General features: G+C 41.3%; 1 protein-coding gene across 2 annotated transcripts; it reads left to right on the top strand.

Annotated features, from left to right (window-relative positions):
• The first annotated feature begins 11 nt into the window (after positions 1 to 11).
• recql (RecQ helicase-like) lies at positions 12 to 19674 on the top strand. 2 transcript variants are annotated; one of them, XM_085382397.1, is made up of 16 exons: positions 12 to 119; positions 982 to 1033; positions 6337 to 6564; positions 6653 to 6832; positions 6937 to 7043; positions 7928 to 8126; positions 8221 to 8387; positions 10979 to 11060; positions 11707 to 11855; positions 13512 to 13629; positions 13729 to 13867; positions 13955 to 14046; positions 14140 to 14356; positions 15516 to 15645; positions 17227 to 17366; positions 18939 to 19070. In XM_085382397.1, exons 2-15 carry the CDS (start codon positions 1024 to 1026, stop codon positions 17329 to 17331), a joined length of 1923 nt encoding a protein of 640 aa, XP_085238523.1. In that variant the 5' UTR covers positions 12 to 119; positions 982 to 1023; the 3' UTR covers positions 17332 to 17366; positions 18939 to 19070. The 2 variants fall into 2 exon arrangements, with proteins under 2 accessions (XP_085238523.1, XP_085238522.1); XM_085382396.1 differs by lacking the exon at positions 17227 to 17366 and having other exon boundaries at positions 18939 to 19674.
• Positions 19675 to 22629: the final 2955 nt, after the last annotated feature.

Below are 22629 nucleotides of genomic sequence, written 5' to 3'. Positions count from 1 at the left end.
TCCCGAGTCTTCTCTGATGCATATGCTTCCGAGTTTCTTTTTGTCAGTCTGTCTGTTGTAGCAACTGAGTAGCTGCTCCAACGGGAAGACGTGGTCGTGGATACAGTGTTTTTTCAATGGTTAGTCGATTGAAATTTGTGCGTTTCGAAGTTTTGTCGCAGAGGCTAAATTCACCATGAAAGTGAATGAATGACGGTGGTTCCTTTGAGCTAGAGGAGACTGAGTTACTGAACAGCACTCTCCAGGCTCCTGATGCTCATTACCATAACAAACTAGCAGCTAGCTACAATGCGATCAAACAGGTGCACCGCTTTAGAGTCTAGCATGTTACCTTTATTAATATTCATTATATGCACTTTATGTGCATATAAAAAAAATCTGTGACATAGTGTCTTTTACTGCATGTAGTAACCATGAGTCTTTTGGCGTTTTCACTATTTTTCTCATTTATTATTTTTTACCTATTTAATGTAATGTAATTTAATTTAATTTTACGTCCAGACCTTTGTGCTGCTGTAACAGGTTTGTGGGATTAATATTAGTCTATGCCTATTAAGCCTGGACAGCGTAATGAATTTCACGTGGCTGGCTAAGTCTCAGTAATATGGAGTAACTTTAGCTGTAGTTCTGATTCTGAATTTTTAATTAAATTTAGAAGTAAATCGTCTGCTTAAGAAATTACAACATGAACGTTTCCCCGAATTTTAACACGAGTAATAAATTTTAAAAAAGAAATTACTCCAAGTACTCATTCACAGAAATAAATAGAAACAAAATGGTCTGAACACCACTGATAAAAATGCAGTCCGCTTTACATTCAGATATCTCACTGGCAAATAAAAATGAAACTTATAGATGTAGAAAGACGACCTTTTCTGTCGACTTTGTACCGTTGTTTCCGGTCATACATATTATCATACAAAATCATGAAGTTGACTGTTTTTTAAAGTTTATTTTTTATATGGTTTATGTCTGTGACAGCCTGAAAGCTGATTTCCTCCTGAGCACATCAGACTGTGAAATATGAATACAGGTAAGTATTTCTGTTTATACTTTTTAATATTTTTCCAATTAATTGTTTGCTGAGTTTTTTTGTGGAGCAGTGAACAATGAACAGTACTGATATGCATACATGTGATAAAATAGCTGTGATAGCTTTTGTATTGGAGACAATGTTGTTAGCATGGCGACTGGAGACGATAACACTGCCACAACTCCAGAGGGAGGTGAAGGAATAAGATCATTAACTGCGGGGGTGTGATTCTCAGGGCTCTTGTTACTGTGTAGGTGTGAGACCTGGCTGTCTACTCTGCCCACTCTAACAACACCAGTCCACTGAGAGAACATGCTGCACATTTCTGTCTCTATGAAAGGAGCTGACGGTACATAACGTATCGCAGATATAGCCAACACAGTAATGAAAGTGCTCCTTTGGTTTTCAAGACGTCACTGTCAGTCACACTGTCATAAAGATGTTTCTTTATTTAGATTCTATTTTGGTTGAATCCTTTATGCCTTTTATTTTTAATTTAGATGACTGTGTTTTAACAAAGGCTCTCTTCCGATCTCCTTGGGTCAGCTAAAGGGTGAATGAATTAAAGCAGGTAGGACCAAAAAGTGCACCGCTAAAGATAAAATCAGACCCTGGTAGAACCAGGGTTGGGGGGAGGCGGCCATCTGCCGCGACCAGTTGGGGTGAGAGAAGGAAGGCAGGATAAAAGACATGCTGTGGAAGAGAGCCAGAGATTAATAACAAGTATGATTCAGTGCAGAGAGGTCTTTTAACACATAGTGAGTGAGAAAGGTGACTGAAGAAGACTGAAAGTAAATGCAAAAAAGTAAAAATAAATCATTGTTACTGGTACTGACCTTTAACGCTGACTGAAAACAATTATATGGTGACAAAATGAGAATGTTATCCTCTTTTTTTCTTTTCTTTTTTTTTCTAAAAAAAAAAAGTTACTGGTAATAGACAACCTAACTAGCATTTAGAGGGTAAATTTTTTTTTTTTTGGTTTTAATGACAAGGAATGATGCCAATTTGAGAAATCGAGTGGAAACTGTTTTAATATGTATTAATTTTATAACATTTTGTGAACGTAAACAGGTGGTGGCCACATTTGTCCACTAACAAGCTGAGTGGGAGTTTTTTGTTTTTTTTTTCTTTTCAAAAAAGTAATGACTCATATATAATCGTAAAAGGTTAATTATTGATATACATTTAACTGCAATCATGGTTAGAAAATAAATCAGATTGCTTGTATTATTTGGTAAAAAATAATTATTTTATCCTTTTATCTCTTTGTAAATCATCAGAATGATGTGATGTAACTGGTTTTGAAAGGGTCAAAATTCTGAATTTTATGACTAGGACTGGTGCTAATTTAAAAACTCAAGTCAGACAAAGTTTCATCCATCCATCCATCCATCCATCTTCATCCGCTTTATCCGAGGCCGGGTCGCGGGGGCAGCAGCCTAAGCAGAGAGGCCCAGACCTCCCTCTCCCCAGCCACCTTCTCCAGCTTATCCGGGGGAACACCAAGGCGTTCCCAGGCCAGCTGAGAGATATAATCTCTCCAGCGTGTCCTGGGTCTGCCCCGGGGCCTCCTCCCGATGGGACATGCCCGGAACACCTCACTCAGGAGGCATCCTTGTCAGATGCCCGAACCACCTCAGCTGGCTCCTTTCGATGTGGAGCAGCAGCGGCTCTACTCTGAGCCCCTCCCGGATGGCCGAACCTCTCACCCTATCTCTAAGGGAGAGGCCAGCCACCCTTCGGAGGAAGCTCATTTCTGCCGCTTGTATCTGCGATCTCGTTCTTTCGGTCAGTACCCACAGCTCGTGGCCATAGGTGAGGGTAGGGACGTAGATCGACCGGTAAATTGAGAGCTTCGCTTTTACACTCAGCTCCCTCTTCACCACGACGGACCGGTGCAGCGTCCGCATTACTGCAGCTGCAGCCCCAATCCGTCTGTCGATCTCCGGCTCCCTTCTCCCATCACTCGCGAACAAGACCCCGAGATAATTGAACTCCTCCACTTGGGGCAGGAACTCATCCCCGACACGGAGTGGGCACTCCACCCTTTTCCGGCTGAGAACCATGGCCTCAGATTTGGAGGTGCTGATCCTCATTCCCGCTGCTTCACACTCGGCTGCGAACCGTTCCAGTGCGAGCTGGAGGCCCCCACCCGATGAAGCCAACAGAACCACATCATCCGCAAAAATCAGAGATGAGATTCTGAGGCCACCAAATTGAAAGCCCTCTGCCACTTGGCTGCACCTAGAAATCCTGTCCATAAAAATTATGAACAGAACCGGTGACAAAGGGCAGCCCTGGCGGAGCCCATCACCCACCGGGAATGAGTCCGACTTATTGCCGGCAATGCGAACCAAGCTCTTGCAACGGTTGTATAGGGATCGAATGGCCCGTAGCAATGGGCCAGACACCCCATACTCCCGCAACACCTCCCACAGGACACCCCGAGGGACACGGTCGAATGCCTTCTCCAAGCCCACAAAACACATGTAGACTGGTTGGGCAAACTCCCATGCACCCTCAAGTATCCCTGAGAGGATAAAGAGCTGGTCCAGTGTTCTGCGACCAGGGCGAAAACCGCATTGTTCCTCCTGTATCCGAGGTTCGACTAGCGGACGAACTCTCCTTTCCAGCACCCTGGCATAGACTTTCCCAGGGAGGCTGAGGAGTGTGATCCCCTGTAGTTGGAACACACCCTCCGGTCTCCCTTCTTAAAGATGGGGACCACCACCCCGGTCTGCCAGTCCAGGGGTACTGCCCCTGATCTCCACGCAACATTGTAGAGGCGTGTCAACCAGTACAGCCCTACAACGTCCAGAGCCTTCAGGTACTCGGACCTCATCAACACCAGGGGCTCTGCCACCAAGGAGTTGTTTAACTGCCTCAGTGACCTCGCCCCCGGAAATTGGCGGGTCATTCCCCTCATCCCCAGACTCTGCTTCCTCCTCGGAAGACGTGTCAGTGGGATTAAGGAGAAGTATTCCTTCCACCGCCTGACAATTTTCTCAGTCGATGTCAGCAGCGCTCCGCCAGCACTATACACAGTGCGGGTAGAGCACCGCTTTCCCCTCCTGAGACGTCTGACGGTTTGCCAGAATCTCTTCGAGGCAGTCCGAAAGTCTTTTTCCATGGTCTCTCCGAACTCCTCCCAGACCCGAGTTTTTGCTTCAGCCACTGCCCGAGCCGCATTCCACTTGGCCTGTCGATACCTGTCGGCTGCCTCCGGAGTCCCACAGGCTAACCAAGCCCGATAGGACTCCTTCTTCAGCCTGGTGGCTCCCTTCACCTCTGGTGTCCACCATTTGGTTCGGGGATTACCACCACGGCAGGCACCAACCACCTTGCGGCCGCAGCTCAATGCAGCAGCTTCGGCAATGGAGACGCTGAACATGGTCCATTCGGACTCAATGTCCCCAGTCTCCCTCGGAATGCTGTTGAAGCTCTGCCGGAGGTGTGCATTGAAGATCTCGCGGACTGGGGCCTCTGCTAGATGTTCCCAGCACACCCTCACTACGCGTTTAGGTGCACCGGGTCTGTCCAGCGTCCTCCCCCGCCACCTGATCCAACTCACCACCAGGTGGTGATCAGTTGACAGCTCAGCCCCTCTCTTTACCCGAGTGTCCAGAACATATGGTCGCAGGTCTGGTGATACGATTACAAAATCGATCATTTACCTACAGCCTAGAGCGTCCTGGTGTCACGTGCACTTATGGACACTCTTATGTTCGAACAAGGTGTTTGTTATGGCCAAACTGTGATTTGCACAGAAGTCCAATAACAAAACACCGCTTGGGTTCAGATCAGGGAGGCCGTTCCACCCAATCACGCCCCTCCAGGTCTCGCTGTCGTTACCCACGTGAGCATTGAAGTCTCCCAGGAGGACAACAGAGTCTCCAGGTGGAGCACCCTCCAGCACCCCCCCAGGGACTCTAAGAAGGCTGGGTACTCTGAACTGCCACTCGGCGCATAAGCGCAGATGACAGTCAGGACCCGTTCCCCGACCCTAAGGCGCAGGGAACAAACCCTCTCATCCACCGGGAAAAACCCCAACGTACCGGCAGCAAGCCAAGGGGATATTAGAATACCCACCCCAGCCCACCGCCTCTCACCAGGGGCAACTCCAGACTGAGACAGAGTCCAGCCCCTCTCCTGGAGACTGGTTCCAGAGCCCAAGCCATGCGTAGAGGTGAGCCCGACTATATCTAGCCGGTACCGCTCAACCTCACGCACTAACTCAGGCTCCTTCCCCACCAGAAAGGTGACATTCCATGTCCCTATTGCCAGTCTTGGCAGCCGGGGATCAGTCTGCCAGGGCCTCCGCTCCTGGCCGCCACCCGGCACACAATGCACCCGACCCCTATGGTGCCTCCTGCGGGTGGTGGGCCTGCGGGAGGATGGGCCCATGTCTCCTCTTCGGGCTGTGCCTGGCCGTGCCCCATGGACTAAGGCCCGGCCACCAGACGCTTGCCCTCGGGCACCCTCCCCGGGCTTGGCTCCAGGGCGGAGCCCCGGTAACCCTATCCCGGGCAGGGTAAACTGTTCCCTCGATGTTCTCTTCATAAGGGTCTTCTGAATCGCTCTTTGTCTGGTCCCTCACCCAGGACCAATTTGCCATGGGAGACCCTACCAGGGGGCAAAAGCCCCCAGACAACATAGCCCCTGGGATCCCTGGGACACACAAACCCCTCCACCACGATAAGGTAGCGATTCACGGAGATATCACCTTTCTCACTCAAAAAAAAAAAAAAAAAAAAAAAAAATATATATATATATATATATATATATATATATATATTATTGTATTTTATGAATGTAAACAGGAGGTGGCCACTTTTGGGGAGTTTTATCAACTTTTGCTTTACGTGCACAAAAATAATAATATATGTTGTTGTTAATCGAGGACATGTCTTAAACTCTACTATTAACAATATAAGAAATCCAGTAGCACTGCAAATATAGGAAATTGTCATTTTTGAGGTTGTCTTCCAACAAGGGCATTGTACAAACAAACTGGTGTTTTATGGGTTTATATTTATGAAAAGAGCTGATGTTAGTTAAAAACTTTATGCAGTAAGAATAGCAAAAGAAAACCATGCAAATAAAAAAAAAATTACAGACTTAATTAGTTAGTGGCCACTTCTGGACATGCGCAAGCTGAATGGATGAGTGATTTTGAACAAACCAGAATTGATTGCCCAAGAGTAGTTATTATCTGGGCATTGCTGAACTGTTTGGGGTCCAAAGACACAACAAATAAGTGCTTGGAGCCTGCTACCAATGTTCCTGGTGTTGCTGTTTAGATATGCAGGTCGAGCTGGACTCGATCGAGGCCGAGCTGGACACAGTGGAACTGCAGCTCGCAGAGATCCTGCAGAAAAAGGCTGAGCTCACTTCTCGGAAGAATGCCCTGCTGCAGCAGCTGGAGGAGGCCTGTGACACTGCACAGCCTTTATCTTCTTCTGCCTCAAAGGCATCTGAAGCCAAGCCAGCGATGAGCAAGCAGGAAATGCAACGATATGATGGCACAGGTACTCGACAGACAGACTAGACAACTAGTTGTAGAAATATGCCACGTCTGTGCACTGTGTTGACATGCAGTAACATCATGCTTTATAGATTTTCCATGGTCCAGCAACGTGGAGCAGCACCTGAAGGCCACATTCCATCTCTCTAACTTCAGACCTTTGCAGCTGAAAGCCATCAACCTGACCATGTCAGGCAAGGACCTGTTCCTGGTCATGCCCACAGGAAGAGGGAAGAGTCTCTGCTATCAGCTTCCTGCAATCTGTTCTAATGGTACAGTGAGACACACATGCAGAGTTTTGGAACAAAACATCTGTCCTTCCAGTTTTATGCTCTTCTTCTTACGACTTATTTCTTTTACTTTTATCATTTATCAGGCTTTACACTGGTCATCACTCCACTTGTATCCCTGATGGAGGACCAGTTGATGTACCTGAAGACTATTGACGTGTCGGCAGTCATGCTCAATGCATCCAGTAGCAGAGTAAGAACTGCCTGCCATGTAGAAAAAGATTATTTGAGGATTATGCGTGTGTGCGGAAAGAAAAGAATTGCCTTTTGTAATCCACATTTTGGATACAAGTTGTAACTATGTGTTTGTTTTACTGAAAGGGTGCAGATTTTTGGAAAGGAAAAAAATCTGCTTGCCAACTGTGTTATGTGTTGTGATTCCAAAGATATAGAGTGGAAAAAAACTAGAGGTCATACCCACTCTCCCTCCAGGTAGCCTTCTTTTGTGACAGCCTGAGCCATAGCTTTTGACAGATGTACACATCTGTCAAAAATTCACACATACACATGTGTTGATAGTTTAATAGTATGTCTCATGAAAGTGAACTTGCAAATGTGTGTGTGAATGCACAGACTAGCAAAACAGAGTTTTAGGGAGAAAATAAAACTACACGTACAGGTACTATCTTCTATTCAATTCAGTAACATTTGATTTGTACAGCCACAATCACAACAATAGTTGCCTCAAGGAGCTGTGATCTTGTTTTCACTGGTTTACAAAACTAATGTGAGAGATCATCCAAAATCATTCATTCTGTATATTCCATGACTGCTGTTCATATCTGATGAGTAAACTGACTTTCTTGACAACCGCTTTTAATTTTGTATCCATGTCTTCATTTTGCTTTAAGCAACAATGAAATAACCATGGGAACTGCACTCACTGTTCACCAGTGTGTCCAAGAATCGTTTAGTGACATTACACACACTTCTGCTGTGGACAAGAAATGAAGACTGAGATGGCTTTAGGGCATCTAAACAACATGGATGGATCATCTGTAATGATCCACAACAACTGCAGAGCTTTATGTTTCTGGCACTAAACTGCAGCTTGTTTTTTGTTTCCATCATTCGCAGGAGCATGCTAAGACGGTCATGGCTGGAATGACAGATCCAAAGGCCCCCTTCAAGCTGGTGTACGTGACTCCAGAGAAAATTGCTAAGAGCAAGCTCCTAATGTCTCGTCTGGAGAAAGCCTACAAAGCAAACCTCCTGAATCGTATTGCTGTTGATGAGGTGCACTGTTGCAGCCAATGGGGTCATGACTTCAGACCAGGTGAGTATTCTGACCTCAGATCATATTTAGTAAGCACCCCCCCCCGTCGCTATGATGTGCTACATACTGGTTCACCTGTGTGCTTGTCGTTCAGATTATAAGATGCTAGGCATCCTGAAGAGGCAGTTCCCCAAAGTGCCCCTCCTTGGCCTCACAGCCACAGCAACCAGTAGTGTCCTGAAAGACTGCGAGAAGATCCTGTGTGTGCCACAGGCAATCACGCTCACTGCTTCCTTCAATCGCACTAATCTCTACTATGAAGTAAGCACTGTCACTGCACTCAAAAATCCACTTAGCCAGTCAAATGTTTTAATATAAAAATATGTGTTTAGAAATGTACATTTTTACCCTAGCAACAGGCAATACCGTTGTCTGATTGGCTGGTAGTTTGCTAAGCCGCAACAGCTACGAACTCTGTGAAGAAATTGTTAATTTCTGTATATTAGATTGAAATTAGAATCCCCCACCTTTATACCTTAATACGTCTTTAACTTTCAGTATAGTCCATTGAAGGAGTGGTGGCCATCTTCAACAAATATGCTCATATTTAACTTGTAGCAAACGTGACACACCAGCTGTCAATCAATAGTATACATCCTGCCCATCCCTTCGTGATCAGTGCCCATAACACAGTTTAAAAAAATGACCTGGGGAAAAAAACCCCCCCAAAAACAACAGATTTGTTTTTATTTTTAAATTAAAATAATTATTAGAAATTACATTGACTTTATTTAAATGGGTGACAAAGGAAACTGAAGACATTTCTGTCTATTATGCTGTCAAAGACATGTCAAGACAAACCAATGGGTGACAGCCAATATAGTATTTCCGAGTCATTCACTTTATGCTATAATGAAACATTTCTACCCTGAAATGTTTATTTATGATTTTTTCCTAAAAATCTACATAAAAAATATTCTGGAAATAAAATCCAGTTTTGTTGTCACCGTACAGAACAGGATTTATGAGATGTCCAAAAAGCAATTTGATCTCATACAGACTGACATGCCAAGAGGTTTATGATATATCAAATGAATAGTTATTGCAAACATGAAAATGCATCAGTTTAAAATAAACAATTGATTAACAACAGTCAATACAATGTCATTGTCACATGCTTGGCAGGACAGACACCAGCATCACCGGGCGGGGATGTCACAGTAGACTTACATGAATCTCGATATCCAGTTTGAAACCAACACAAAATGATTATCCCTCATACTCAAACATAAACTGATTTATGGTGGTAGCAGGACATATGCTAAACTGTTGGGAAAATATGCTGAATAGACCACTATTGTTATTCCAAGGTATAACGTCAGTATGTACATTACATTAGCCACTGAAAAACACTTTAGTCCAAAGGTGTCGAACTCCAGACCTCGAGGGCCGGTGTCCTGCAGGTTTTAGATCCAACACAGCTGATTTAAATGGCTAAATTACCTCCTCAACGTGTCTTGAAGTTCTGGCACTGGAGTTCAACACCCCTGCTTTAGTCTGTGGACCATTGCTGATTTTAAAAGGCCAGTAAAATAAAAAAAGAAAATGCAGGATAATATAAGAAAAACAATATTTTAGATGTGGTTGGATGTTGAAAGTCTCTGAACCAATCTGTCAGTCTCTTTCTTCCCTGTGAATTTGGGACAAAATAGTGTGCTGCTTATTGACAGTCGGATCACACAGTTACTGTGTGGTGTGCTTGACATCATCTGTCTTTGAATCTACCTAATATATCAGGTGGAAGGCAAACTCTCTGAATAATGATAGAAAGATAAAAAATAAATGTGCTTATGAAGTCAGCTCTTTATCTTTTCTCAGAGTTAATAACTGTCACCTCCACTGTATAATCATTAAATAGAGCAGAGGTTCTTAACCTTTTTTACTGCGGGTCCCATTTCAGATATTAACACTGTATTGAATAAATTGATGTTACTTTTGGTTTGATTTAATAACTAAATCAAATCGACTTCATTTTAACGGTTAAAACCTTGTCAAATAAACATGATGATGACATGATACGATGTAATAATCACAAAGACATTTATTTATTATGTGTATTTGAACCTGCACATAAAAGAAAATGCCAAACAGCAAGGAAGGATTTCTGCTCTGAGCATTCAAAGAGCTTTATACAACTTGCTTTCTCACACATCAAATGTGTGAGCTGAGTATAGTTACATTAGTTATGTCTGCTAAATTGGGCTAACACTAATGTGACCAACTCTGTCAGATAACTCCAACGCTTAACACAATTTCAGTCAAAATGTAGAGCTAGTATTTTTTAACATGGGACTCTATTGGTATTTTGCTGGCTTTTAAAACCAGCCTGAAGTGCCTGTAGTTTTTGGCTCCATTTTCAGCCCCTTGACTATAACTTTGGACTGTAGAAGTGCCCTTTATAGAAGTTAAGTTATACAAATTCTCAACAAGACATGGTTTGGATCATGCATTGATCTAACAACTCTTACTGACAGAAGATACTCTATGAATACAAAAAGTTCGAAAAGGCTGTAGAGGAATTCTCTAGAAAAGGGGTGGTGAACTCCAGGCCTCGAGGGCCGGTGTCCTGCAGGTTTTAGATATCGCCCTATTTCAACACACCTCAATCAAATGATTAGTTCATTACCAGGCCTCTGGAGAACTTCAAGACATGTTGAGGAGGTAATTTAGCCATTTAATTCAGATCAGCTGTGTTGGATCAAGGACACATCTAAAACCTGCAGGAAACTGACCCTCGAGGCCTGGATTTCGACACCTGTGCTCTAGAAGTTAAGAGTTAGGGTTCATAAACTTCTTTTTACTATGCTCCCCATCTTCATACACACTTAAAACGTGTTTCATTTCCTTCTCAGGTTCGTATAAAGGATTCTGTCAGTGAAGCATCAGTAAATGACATAGCTGCTCTGATCAAGAGTAAATACAAGGACCAATCAGGTACTATGACAAACAAGACTGCTGCATATATAAAACATTACTAATGCCATTTTTCCACTAGTGCCGACTCAATTTGATTCTCTTCTGTTTTGGTGATTTTCCATTAAAATTGAGTACATGCATGGGTTGTTATAGCAACGTGGTTTTGTATACTACACAAACAGTGAAGGACGCTGAGGCGATGGTATACCTTCTGCTCAGCCTACGGCTTACTGTTAAACTTGTGGACCATGGTATTGGTTTTTGTGTAGCCATTTCCCTCAGTGCTGGGTTTCAAAAATAGTGGTTTTGATTTTTGAGAAGGAGTCACTCTCATGACCCCAGTGACACCACTGACTGGCCAATTGGCGTCATCCAGTTTGTTCCATTTTCTGATTGTCTCAGATTGCTTGGAAGCCTTACCGAATAGGTACTAAAAAAGTACCTGGTTACCACTTATCACCACCTAATGGAAAACCCTTAAAATTGAGTTGATTTGAGCCAATCCGAGCTGAGTGGGCACTAGTGGAAAATGGCTAAAAAAGGTTAATATCCTCAATTCTGCAAAGTATTTTTAGTCATGCTAGAATAGACAATTATAATGTGAATATTTCTATACGTAATAATCATGTATGAATATTTTCTGCTTTGTTCATACATGCCACAGGAATTGTGTATGTATTCTCTCAGAAGGATGCAGAGTTGGTGTCAGCAGAACTCCAGAAAAGAGACATCTTGGCATATCCTTACCATGCAAACATGGACTCTGAGGACAAGTCCCGGGTTCACCGCAAATGGACCTCCAACAAAATTCAGGTCAGTAAAGAAACATATGCACAGCTGCATTTCTGCTGAGATTTTCTATAAGAATTGGGTCAAGATTTTCTGCTCATGGTTAATATTGCCTGGAGTGATTCCACAAAAAAATTTTTAATATATTTTTTTATTTAATTGCAATAAATGGTTCAGCACATAGCTTTTAGATATTATTAAAACTAATTTTTGGATTTAAAATATTCTTCTAAAAAGGGTTTTAGTGGATTTCTGGACTTCTGTAGTGTTGTAGATGGCAGCAGCTTAAACTACAGTCAGTGCTCCCCAAAATAAATAATTAAGTCATAGCTTAAAATGTAGATTTAAATAGCATAAAAGGGGATAATAGGAATTTCCTTCGGGATTAATAAAGTATTCTGATTCTGATTAAAGGGAGAAATCAACATGGCAAAGTCAGAAAATGAACTATAAATTACAAAGGAGCTCAAGGGGGATGTGAGCATAGCTTATTTCCTGGAATATGGAACTAAGGAGGTGGTTTGCATGGAAAAAATGGAGATCAAGTAGAGTGGAAGGAGTGTTCTTTAAACAGCACTTTGGGATTTAGATTGCACTTAAAAGAAAAGCATATAATGCAATCAGAATGACACTCAAGGAAAAATGAGTTCATCATCAGACACTATCCAGGAAAACTCAGGGTGTTTTATGACTCCAGCTCCGTGATCTACAGCAGCGCATCCAAAGCCACAAACGACCTGGAAAAATGGGATTACAAAGTCCAGAGCCAGTTCCCTCTTAGCAGTCACTTTTAAATGGAGATCCTATCATTGTAGGTGGTAAACAGCTGGAAGTAATCCATGCGATGATCTGCTTGAAACACGTTGAAACTGAGAGGAGTTCATCATAATAACCAATGTACGGAAGAGGATTAGGGCCACTGGGGGGGTGGGGATGTCTTTTTTCCCCATATATATATATATATATATATATATATATATATATATATATATATATATATATATATATATATATATATATATATATATATATATATATATATAAAATTGACACCACTTTCCTAAACAATTGAGTTTAATAGCCTGATATCAGCCTTTATCCAGGTCAAGATAACATGTAGGCTTAGGTCACAAACTCTAGAGCTAATGAAAGAGGAGGGAGGCATAACTCTGGCTTGCTTAGAAAATTATTAAAAGATAGCTCATTACTCTTTTGAATACAGTAGGACTAAAATCTTTATAAGAAATATTTATTTACACTCAATAAGTGGATGTCAGTACCTCTAAAGGTCTGGGACATGCCAGAGAACGAGCAGTAATAAATCTGCAGGTCTCTTCCAAATCTTCTGGGATTGTCCAAAGCTGTCCTACTGTACAGAGGTGGTAGCAAACGTAATTTAACAATTTTTCCACAATTGGCCTTTGATTTCACTTTAATTTATCTACTTAACCTTCCATCTGGACTTGATTAAAAAAGATTGTAAATATTATATAAATAATGTGATCCGAACTAAAAATCATATCAATTTTGTTCAAAATCAGCACTGAAGTTCCCCCATACATAGAGAGGGGCAATACCTCTGATTGGAAAAAAAAATTCCATTCCATGCTTGTAAACAGCTCACTGAATAATGCATCTGTAAAACACATGAGTTGTTTTTTTTCGTTTTTGTGTGTTTAGGTTGTGGTAGCCACTGTGGCATTTGGCATGGGCATTGACAAGCCTGACGTCAGGTTTGTCATCCACCACACCATCAGCAAGTCCATTGAGAACTACTACCAAGAGAGTGGACGGGCAGGTAGACGGCCTATAATTTCTATTGGTAGCATAAGCAATACCGTTCTAGCATTACTCACGGTTATTATTCCAATGTTAAGTGTTTCCGTTGTGTCTCCAGGTCGAGATGACTCTCCGGCTGACTGCATTGTCTATTTCGGCTTCGCTGATATCTTCAGGATCAGCACCATGGTGGTGATGGAGAATGTTGGTCAGCAGAAATTGCTACAGATGGTAGATTACTGCCAGAATGTTAACAGGTAGCACAGGATGTCAGTGCGGGCTGCCCAATTTGCACGGTCTTAAATGTAATATATATTCTTAAATGTAATATCTGCTTTGTGAAGGTGTCGGCGCTCTCTCATGGCAGTTCACTTTGATGAAGTGTGGGATGATGAAGGATGCAACCAGATGTGTGACACTTGCAGTCAAGCAAAAGGTGTGGGTGGTGATGAAATTTATTGCTTTATGTGTCAGCCATATCGATCATATGCCCTAAATCCATCACCTCACTTTTAACACCCCCCTCCAGATTACCCCACTGTGGACATTACCCAACATGCCAGGCAAGTGGTGCAGATTGTGGAGCTTGCAGCCTCCATGGATGAGAAACTGACCCCACTGAAACTGGTGGATGCATGGATGGGGAAAGGCCCTGCAAAGCACAGGAAGATGATTCAGACCACCACGCTGTCTCGGCGACAGGCTGAAGTTGTGATTGTTCACCTGCTCCTGCAGGGATACCTCAGGTGATTCATGCTTCGTTTCTTTCTGTGGATTTAGCTTAATTCAATTTTATTTATTAAGTATCAATTCACTACAGTTTTTCAAGATGACTTTGTTTATTGTTCTGTTTTTGTTCATTAATTGACCAGTGTGTGCATGTCTGTGTGTCAGCCTGTCTGTAGAGATGATAGCTGGAAAAGTTTTGAATGAATTCTGATAAAACCTTGGATGGGGTTTAGAGAAGGCTTGGCTTAACGATCCATTAAAATTTGGCTTCCTCTGATTGTATTGGCACAGGAAATGATACTGGTATATAAGGATTCTAAATATCGCATTACAGTTAGATCCAAATATGTCACATTTGATCTCTGACATCACTTTTACATTTCACATGTGCACTTCTTTAAAGTTAACCCCCAAATGCATTATTGTTACTGCACTGCAATCTTCTTAAAATACATTTAAAAAGAACAAAGACAACAAAATGCAAATATAATGTACCCCTAAAAGTAAATACTGAGGAGAAGAGAGTGAGCTGCCTGGGCAGAGGTTGGTGCTCTTGGAGTGCTTCTTGGTCTAAAAGAGAACATCTTTGTGTGACACATCTCTCTTTTCTGACACGTCAGAAAAAGATGTTGATTTCATGCAAAGAAATGCAAAGAAAACCCACTGGTGTCAATGAAGTGCCTCCAAACTGCTAACCAAGTTTGGATACCATTTTCTTCCTCTACACTAGGTTAGCCTTCGAGCTAGCAACCGGTGCACTGTTGCAGATGTGGGGCCTAGGAAATGCAGAATAAATTAAATTGAACTCAAAACATCAGGCCCTTTTCAGAATATCCATTCTAGCTTTTCTAATTAGGATCAGACCTGTCACAATGTAAAGAACAAAAATGCATTGAGAAGTTTCCCTCAAATCACATAGCCTCTGCAAATACATTGTGTTGGAAATCGGACCATATTTAGTCTATAGAGAGGAGTAGCTGAAGTTAAAGGCCAGACATGCTTTTCACTTTTACTTTCTTTGAATAAAGCTTTAAACTCACCTTAACTTGACCTGACTGACTGTGGCAAACCATCAGGCTGTGTAAGTCTCTAGTTCATGGGATTAAAGATAAAGCTCTGATCCTGTGACCATTAAGTCTGTCTGACACAGAGTTCTTCCCAATGTGTTGACCTCAGAGAGGATTTCAGCTTCACACCTTACACCACCTACTTCTACATGAAGCTGGGCCGCAAAGCTTCTCTGCTGAAGAACCCGACACACACACTGAGCGTGAAGATGAGAGATGCAGGGGCCGGAACTGCTTTGGTAAGTTTGAAGGAAAAAACATATTCTTCTGTTACCATCATTTAGGAGAGTTTTTTAGTATAACACCTAACCCTAACTACAAAGTAAGTTACAAATCACATCTGTTTTCATGTCACAGTTGGGTGTAGTTAGGCCTGAATTTTAAAACACTCACTTTAGTTAGTACATCACACTGTCTTTGTTTGCAACAGGTTTGAACAAACATTTCCAATTTGTAAGATATTACAGCTACAATCAGACTGAGTGCCAGCACAAACAGATCAGAGTGAGCAGACTGCACTGTACTGTTTGGAATATTTTTTTTATTAGTAACTAATCCAAAAGAGCCTAATAAACCATTTATGTTCTATTTAAAAGCTCTAAGTGAATAAAAATGTCATAAGGACACTCTAGTCAAAATAAACACTTTTAGATCCCTGTCTTACTTCTCTCACCCTAACCTATCGCAGCAGATGGCCCCGCCCCTCCCTGTGCCTGGTTCTGCCGGAGGTTTTCCTGTTTCCTGCTTCCTGTTAAAAGGGAGTTTTTCCTTCCCACTGTCGCCAAAGTGCTCGCTCATAGGGGGTCATATGATTGTTGGGTTTTTCTCTGTATGTACTGTATTATTGGCACGATTTGATATCCTCGTGTTGTAGTCGCAAAAGCATGACGTCACAACTATGTGATTGGTCACTTGCAATGTTGAACCCGGAACAACATTTATTGTGATGATGTGGGAACAACACCAACACGACGATATCAGGTCATCCGTATTATTGTAGGGTCTACCTTACAATATAAAGTGTGCTGTTGTTGTGATTTGGCGCTGTATAAATAAAACTGAATTGAATTGGAAATAAAGCTATTTAATATAAATGGGTTATAAAAGGGTTAAACAGGTCAATGGTATGGGTACAGGGTACACAGAAAAATGCATGACTTTCATTACTTCTGTTCGGGACATAAACTTCTGCATGTATTATTTATGCCACATGTAAATAGTCCTAAAAATTGGTTGCAGTAAAAATGTTCAGCTGCTTCTCTTCCTGGAGTTTCCAAGCATTATCAAAAAAAAAAAAATTAGCAAAAAAAATATAATTGCTTCAGAAAAGATAATTAATTTTTTTTATGAATAAACTAAGTAAAACTACTTGTCAATGTACTCTTCAATTCAACAGCTACACTCACAGAACTAGCCAACTAAAATATGCTCTCCTCTGCACAGTCCTCTTTGCTTTACAGTGCTCTACACACCCGAACATTAAAGCTAACAAGTGGATTTTCCCGTTTAACGGGAGGAGGGATCTGTGTTTATATAAACAATGATGGTGGACAAATCACACTGATATAGAAAGCTACAACTCCTCAGACTTGAAATACTTAATACTTGAATGCAGAGGATCTTTTCTAACTTTTTTGGAAATGGGGTTGTAAATTAGATCTTTACAGCAGTACCGTTCTGAGATCTCACGGTTTCCTGTTTTGGCACTGAATCAGATTCTGTCCTGGATTGTTGCATGTCCTCCCCTTCTAGTGTCGACTCATACATTCCACATCGGTGTGAACCTATTCGGATAAAGCACTTTTGTTAATGACCTGCAGGTAAAAGTCTCCAGTGGCAAGGGCAAATCCAAAGAGGGAAAGAGATCAGTTCAGAGCTGTGGAGATGCCACTGTGTCCAAGAAAATCAAGACACATCTCCCATAGCCCTCTCTCACCTGCCCAGAGGACAAGTTTACAAAGTACAGTTCATCATTCCCTACTCTGTTCACAGTTGCTTGTGTATGCATGGTGCTATGAACACTGTTACTTGTTACCGCATTTTTAAAATCCTGATTTTCAGCCTGTTGCTTTGACTTCCATGGTGATGAAAACTTTTGAGAAGCTTGTAAAACATGAGCTTTTGCATGCTACTCAGGATAAATTACACCTCCTCACCCCCTATAGAACAGGTAATAGGTAGGGTAGAGGATGCTGTGTGCACCTTGCTCTATATGGTTTTGAAGCACATGGATGGTGTAGCAAACTTTTATTGCCTGCTTTTTGTCTTCAGCCCCATATTTTAGCAAGACATCTCATCCGTACATTTAATGTTGATTCTGGACTGATTTCTTGGCTTATTGACTTTTTAACAGATAGACCTCAGAAAGTGAGAGTCAACAATATTTTATCAGATGTGCTTTTATCTTCCACTGTTTCCCCCCAAGCGTGTGTCCTTTCTCCACTTTGGTTCTTTATACAAATGAGTGTCAGAGCCTCTACCAGGACGGACATATAATCAAGTTTGCAGACGACTCCGTTATCGTCTCTCTCTGCTCCACGATACAGATTGTGACTGTGGCCCAGTTGTAGATGACTTTGTAAGCATGGTGTGGACAGTCTTTTCTTGACATTAATGTGTTTAAAATAAAGGAAATGGTTGTTGATTTTTTTCTAAATAAAAAATGTCATCTAACCCTGTTTGTATTCATGGGCAAGAAATTGAGGGGATAGAGAAATATAAATATCTGGGCACCATACTTAATTAAAAGTTTAAATTTGATGTGATTACAGACACCATATGTGCAAAGACTCACCAGCGTATGTATTTGTATCGGAAACTAAGTGGTTTTAATGTGGATAATATTTTTTATGAAAATGTTCTTGTTTTATTGAGTCTGTTTTCATTTTCTTTAATCTGCTGGTTTGGGTCTCTTAGCCTGAAAAATAAGAAAAGGCTGGAGCTCATTTTTAAATTGTGTAGCAAAGTGGCAGCTAAATGATCTTGCCCTCATGCATAAAGGGAGGGCGACCCTGAAGTCAGAACGGATTCAGGGTGCTATGACACCCTCTGTTTTTTTTTTGTTTTTTTTAAGAGTATCAGCTGTTGCCTTCAGGGAGGAGGTATTTCTTGCCTCGTTGCAGAACAAACAGATTTAAATTCTCATTCGTCCCTACCACTATTCATTTTTGAAATTCTGTTATGTAATTTTGGGTGGATGTGTTATTTATGCAGCTGGCTACAAAGCAAATTGCCCCTTGGGCATAATAAAGGTTATCTTGATTATATTTTCTCGCCCACGCCTGTTGGGCTTAGTGTAAAATCTTAAATATTCAGATTTTACACTAAGAAGCATGTTTCACCAAGCTCTCGCTAACATTTCATCAAACTAACACATTCCTGGTTACTTGTAGGTTAAATATTCTGTTGCTGTATACACTTTATGAACATGATACTTTAAGTTTCTCTATTTTGACACATTCACCTCTTTGTGTACATCCAGTGGCTTATTCCAGAATGAAGACTTCACTAACATTGAATTTCATGTTTACAGGACACCTCAGCTGTTAAAGTGAATGAAGAGGATGTCAATATGACCTTAGACTCCACTGTTGTGGAGGACAGCTGTCCCCCACAACCTAAACAGATAATATTTAAAGAAAAGAGGAACGTATCGAGAAGACAAGACCTGAAGCCAGTCAGCCAGACAAACAAGCAGATGGCGAGACCGGACAGATATGGGAAGGCAGAGGAAAAGAAGAATAAACCTATCGTATTTCAACATATAATTGAGGCGGATGTTGAAATGAACAGAGTACATCATGTAGGAATCAGTGATTGTCAGAAAACACCGTCACATTCAGATAAACCTTGTTCCAGTTGCAAATCCAGCACCCCTCAGAGAATGCGAAGGAAAGCTTGTGCTCACACAGCAGCAGCCACAGGGCATGTTCCCTGTCCATCCACCTATATCACTGTGCCTAGCTCTCCTTCCCAGACCTCCATCATCTCTGACACAGCAGCTGAGGAGCTCTGCGACCTCAGGAATTATTATGGCGAACAGCTGAGGAGAATAAACTACATTTCCCACGAGTACTTGGGGCAGCCCACACATCCAGGAGTGCTGGCCTGTATCAGGGAGCCTTTGAAGAGCCTCCGCCTGCCCCGTGGACTGATCATTGCCCAGACAGCTCGAACCCTGTGGACACGCATCAGTGGCAGGAGAAAGCTGGTCCGCTGCTGACTTTTGTTACTGTTTAAATATAAAAATAAAATGAACTTTGTTTGGATGTCTTGTATATTTTTATATTTATTATTATATAGATGGAAGAGAGAGAAATTACCTACTTCGTGACAAACCAATGTTTTATGGCCCCCGTGTCAAATGATTTATGCCTCAGGAAATTGTAACGGAAGTAATAAAAGTTAATTTTCTATTTTCATGAATATCATGAAATTATGATATTACATAACTCGGTAATAATCAATCATATGCGCAAAAATTATGATCATGAAAATGTAGACGAGGATGATGAGTAGGATGTTTGAGATCGTTGGAGTTTGTCACTTTAAGCCAAAAAGTTTAAGACAAAGACAAAATTAAGACAAATTGCCAACTCAAACATTCTGAGATGAGCTTACACACTTGCTTTACTTCTCTGGGATAACTTTCTCGTAGATTAAATGCCGGTTTGGAAGCACGTAGCGAGGCTCCAAATGCTGAACCAGACCAGGTCTCACACGCCACAGACGCTCTATCACGAGATGCATACTCCTCCGACATGCTAAGGTTATGAGCTGGGTTGCTATGTTGCAAGTTTTGTGAGGTGCTTTTGTGATATTGAATTGATCGGATTACATTTTTTATTTCTCTCCGATATCCAATCCAGTAATTTAGGTCGGTATCGGACCGATACGTAATATCGGATCGGTCCATCTCTACTTATGTTGAGGAAGAAATCCCCTTAAAATGGGTGTTTCAGCAGGACAATGACCCCAAACACACCAGCAAGCGGGCAACATCCTGGCTGCAGACCGAAAAGACTGATGTCGCGAAGTGGCCAGCCCCTTCTCCTGACCTCAATCCGATTGAGAATTTGTGGAATGACCTCTAAAATTCTGTTTTTGATGCAAAACCCAAAAATGCAGAAGATCTGTGGATTGTAGTCCAGTCAGCCTGGGCTGCAATTTCTGTTTCTAGGTGTTAAATGTTAGTTGACTACATGCCACACAGATGCAAAGCAGTGACCAGAAATAATGGTTATACAACTAAATAATCAGTGCTTAAAGGAAAAGCAAAATCCTCATTTTATTTTCAGTTTATACTGTAAATATTCCAGTTTGTAAATTAAATTTTTTTAAACAACCCATTGTTTTTCTTCATTTTCAGTTAAAAAAAGAAGAAGAGAAGAACAGACAAAATTGTTCATGTTTTCATTTGGGATTGAATGTGCACGGCTCCCAGTTCCTTTGTATACATGGAAATAAATGCTGCTGGAATGCTAAATGCTATGGAAGTAACGTGGAACTTTTCCTCTGTTGTTTTAAATACATTGCTATTATTTTGCACATAACTGTACATGCTATATGGTCCAGTGGTTCTGGACATACAACATGCCACTCACACAAGTAGGGTCTTGAAGGGGAGGTCATGGACTGCATAGGTTACAGTGTGTAAGGCTATTCATGTGGCTTTGCTTGTTCCTCATGACCCTCCTCCCTCCTTAATAACTGGTAATAGTGACAGAGGGAATAGTGACAGATGTGCCAAGTATAGTATGAAGGAGGGGGTTGATGGATGTGTTGCAGGTTGAACTTGAAAGGCTTGGGGTTGAAGTGGGATTGCAAAGGGAGGAAGTAAAGGTGGAAGAGTTAAAGCTGGGATTGATAAAGGAGGGAAAGGCAGATTAGTCATTAATTACTGGGAAGAGAACTCAGTGTAATTGTTATTACACTGGGGTTAATCTAGTTTAGCCCACTGAAAGCTCTCACCACCTGAAAGCCCCCCTGAAAGCTTGTGTTGATCTTGAGCTCGCGGTGGTATCAGGTCATGCAGATACTTTTAATGACATGACACATCACTACAGTCCGAGACAGCAATCATGTAATTCATAACCATTTTGTTTCCCAGTTTCTACATAAGGGTATCAAATAAAGATTGTTAGTCATTTCTACTGTGCAATGTTTTTATTTAAAAACAAAACAAAGCAAACAAAAACATCTACGTTATGCTTAGTTAAAATCACATCATTTCATACTCAAATCTGAACAAACCACCCAAACCCAGTGCCTTTGTGCATACAGGAATTTGTAAAACTTTATCATGTTTGGTTTTTTTCTTTTCATTTTTTCTAAATATTTGCAAATGTACCCTACGTACAGCACAGATGTCCTCTTAGGACAATAAGTCCTTAAGGCTGGTGGGTATAAATTATGGCCAGACATTGTGGAGCGTGAGTCAGTATTAACCCCAAGCAGCGGCTACATTAATAAACAACACAGACGAGAGTGTGCAATCAATTGTCACCTTGAGGCAACTGCATTTGTGCTTTGGTTCTGTATGAATAAAACTGAACTGAACAGAAGTTGCCCTACTACAGGAATGTGATTTAAGTAGTGGTAGCAAGGGTAAATCTGATGTGATTTGTGTGTTGGAATAAAGTATTCTGATTCTGATTCTGATTTTCAGGCCTCTCAGGTAATGATGAATTAACAAATCCTGAGACTGAATGTTATGGTTAGACTGATTATCCATAGCTATAAATTAGGCATCAGTATAATGTGTGAAAGAAAGACTTTAAAGTTTATCTTTCACACAATTTTAAAAAAAAATTGCTGCAAAAGCATTACATTCTAAATAATTTTCCAAAGATCAAGGAATAAGTGGCATCCGTCTGGAAACTGACTGTAAGGGTGCTTGCCTTTTTCATTAAAAACATTTTTGTGTGTTATTGGGGGGAAAAAAGGAAAAGAAAAAGAAAAAAAGAAAGAAAGAAAGAAAAGAAAAGTTGATAAGATCAAATACAGAAATGATAATTAAAAAAACAAAAAACAAAACAAAAACAAAAAACAGTCATGCAATTGAGCTCAAACAAAGCAGTGTTAGAGTCTGGAAAGAATATAAATGTTAGTGTCTATGTTTTGATATGATCAGCCTTGCAATGGGATCAGTGATGCATTGTGTATCAGTAATTTATTCAAGCTCTGTATTCAAGTACAGTTCTCAGATACTTATACTTTTTTCT

This window comes from Rhamphochromis longiceps, linkage group LG15 (assembly GCF_057381845.1).
Source record: "Rhamphochromis longiceps isolate RC_006_pf linkage group LG15, R_longiceps_female_GT1.1, whole genome shotgun sequence".
NCBI classification, from domain to species: Eukaryota; Metazoa; Chordata; class Actinopteri; order Cichliformes; family Cichlidae; genus Rhamphochromis; species Rhamphochromis longiceps.
The sequence above is the reverse complement of the archived record's forward strand: the minus strand, read 5'-3'. Positions and strand labels throughout refer to the sequence as shown.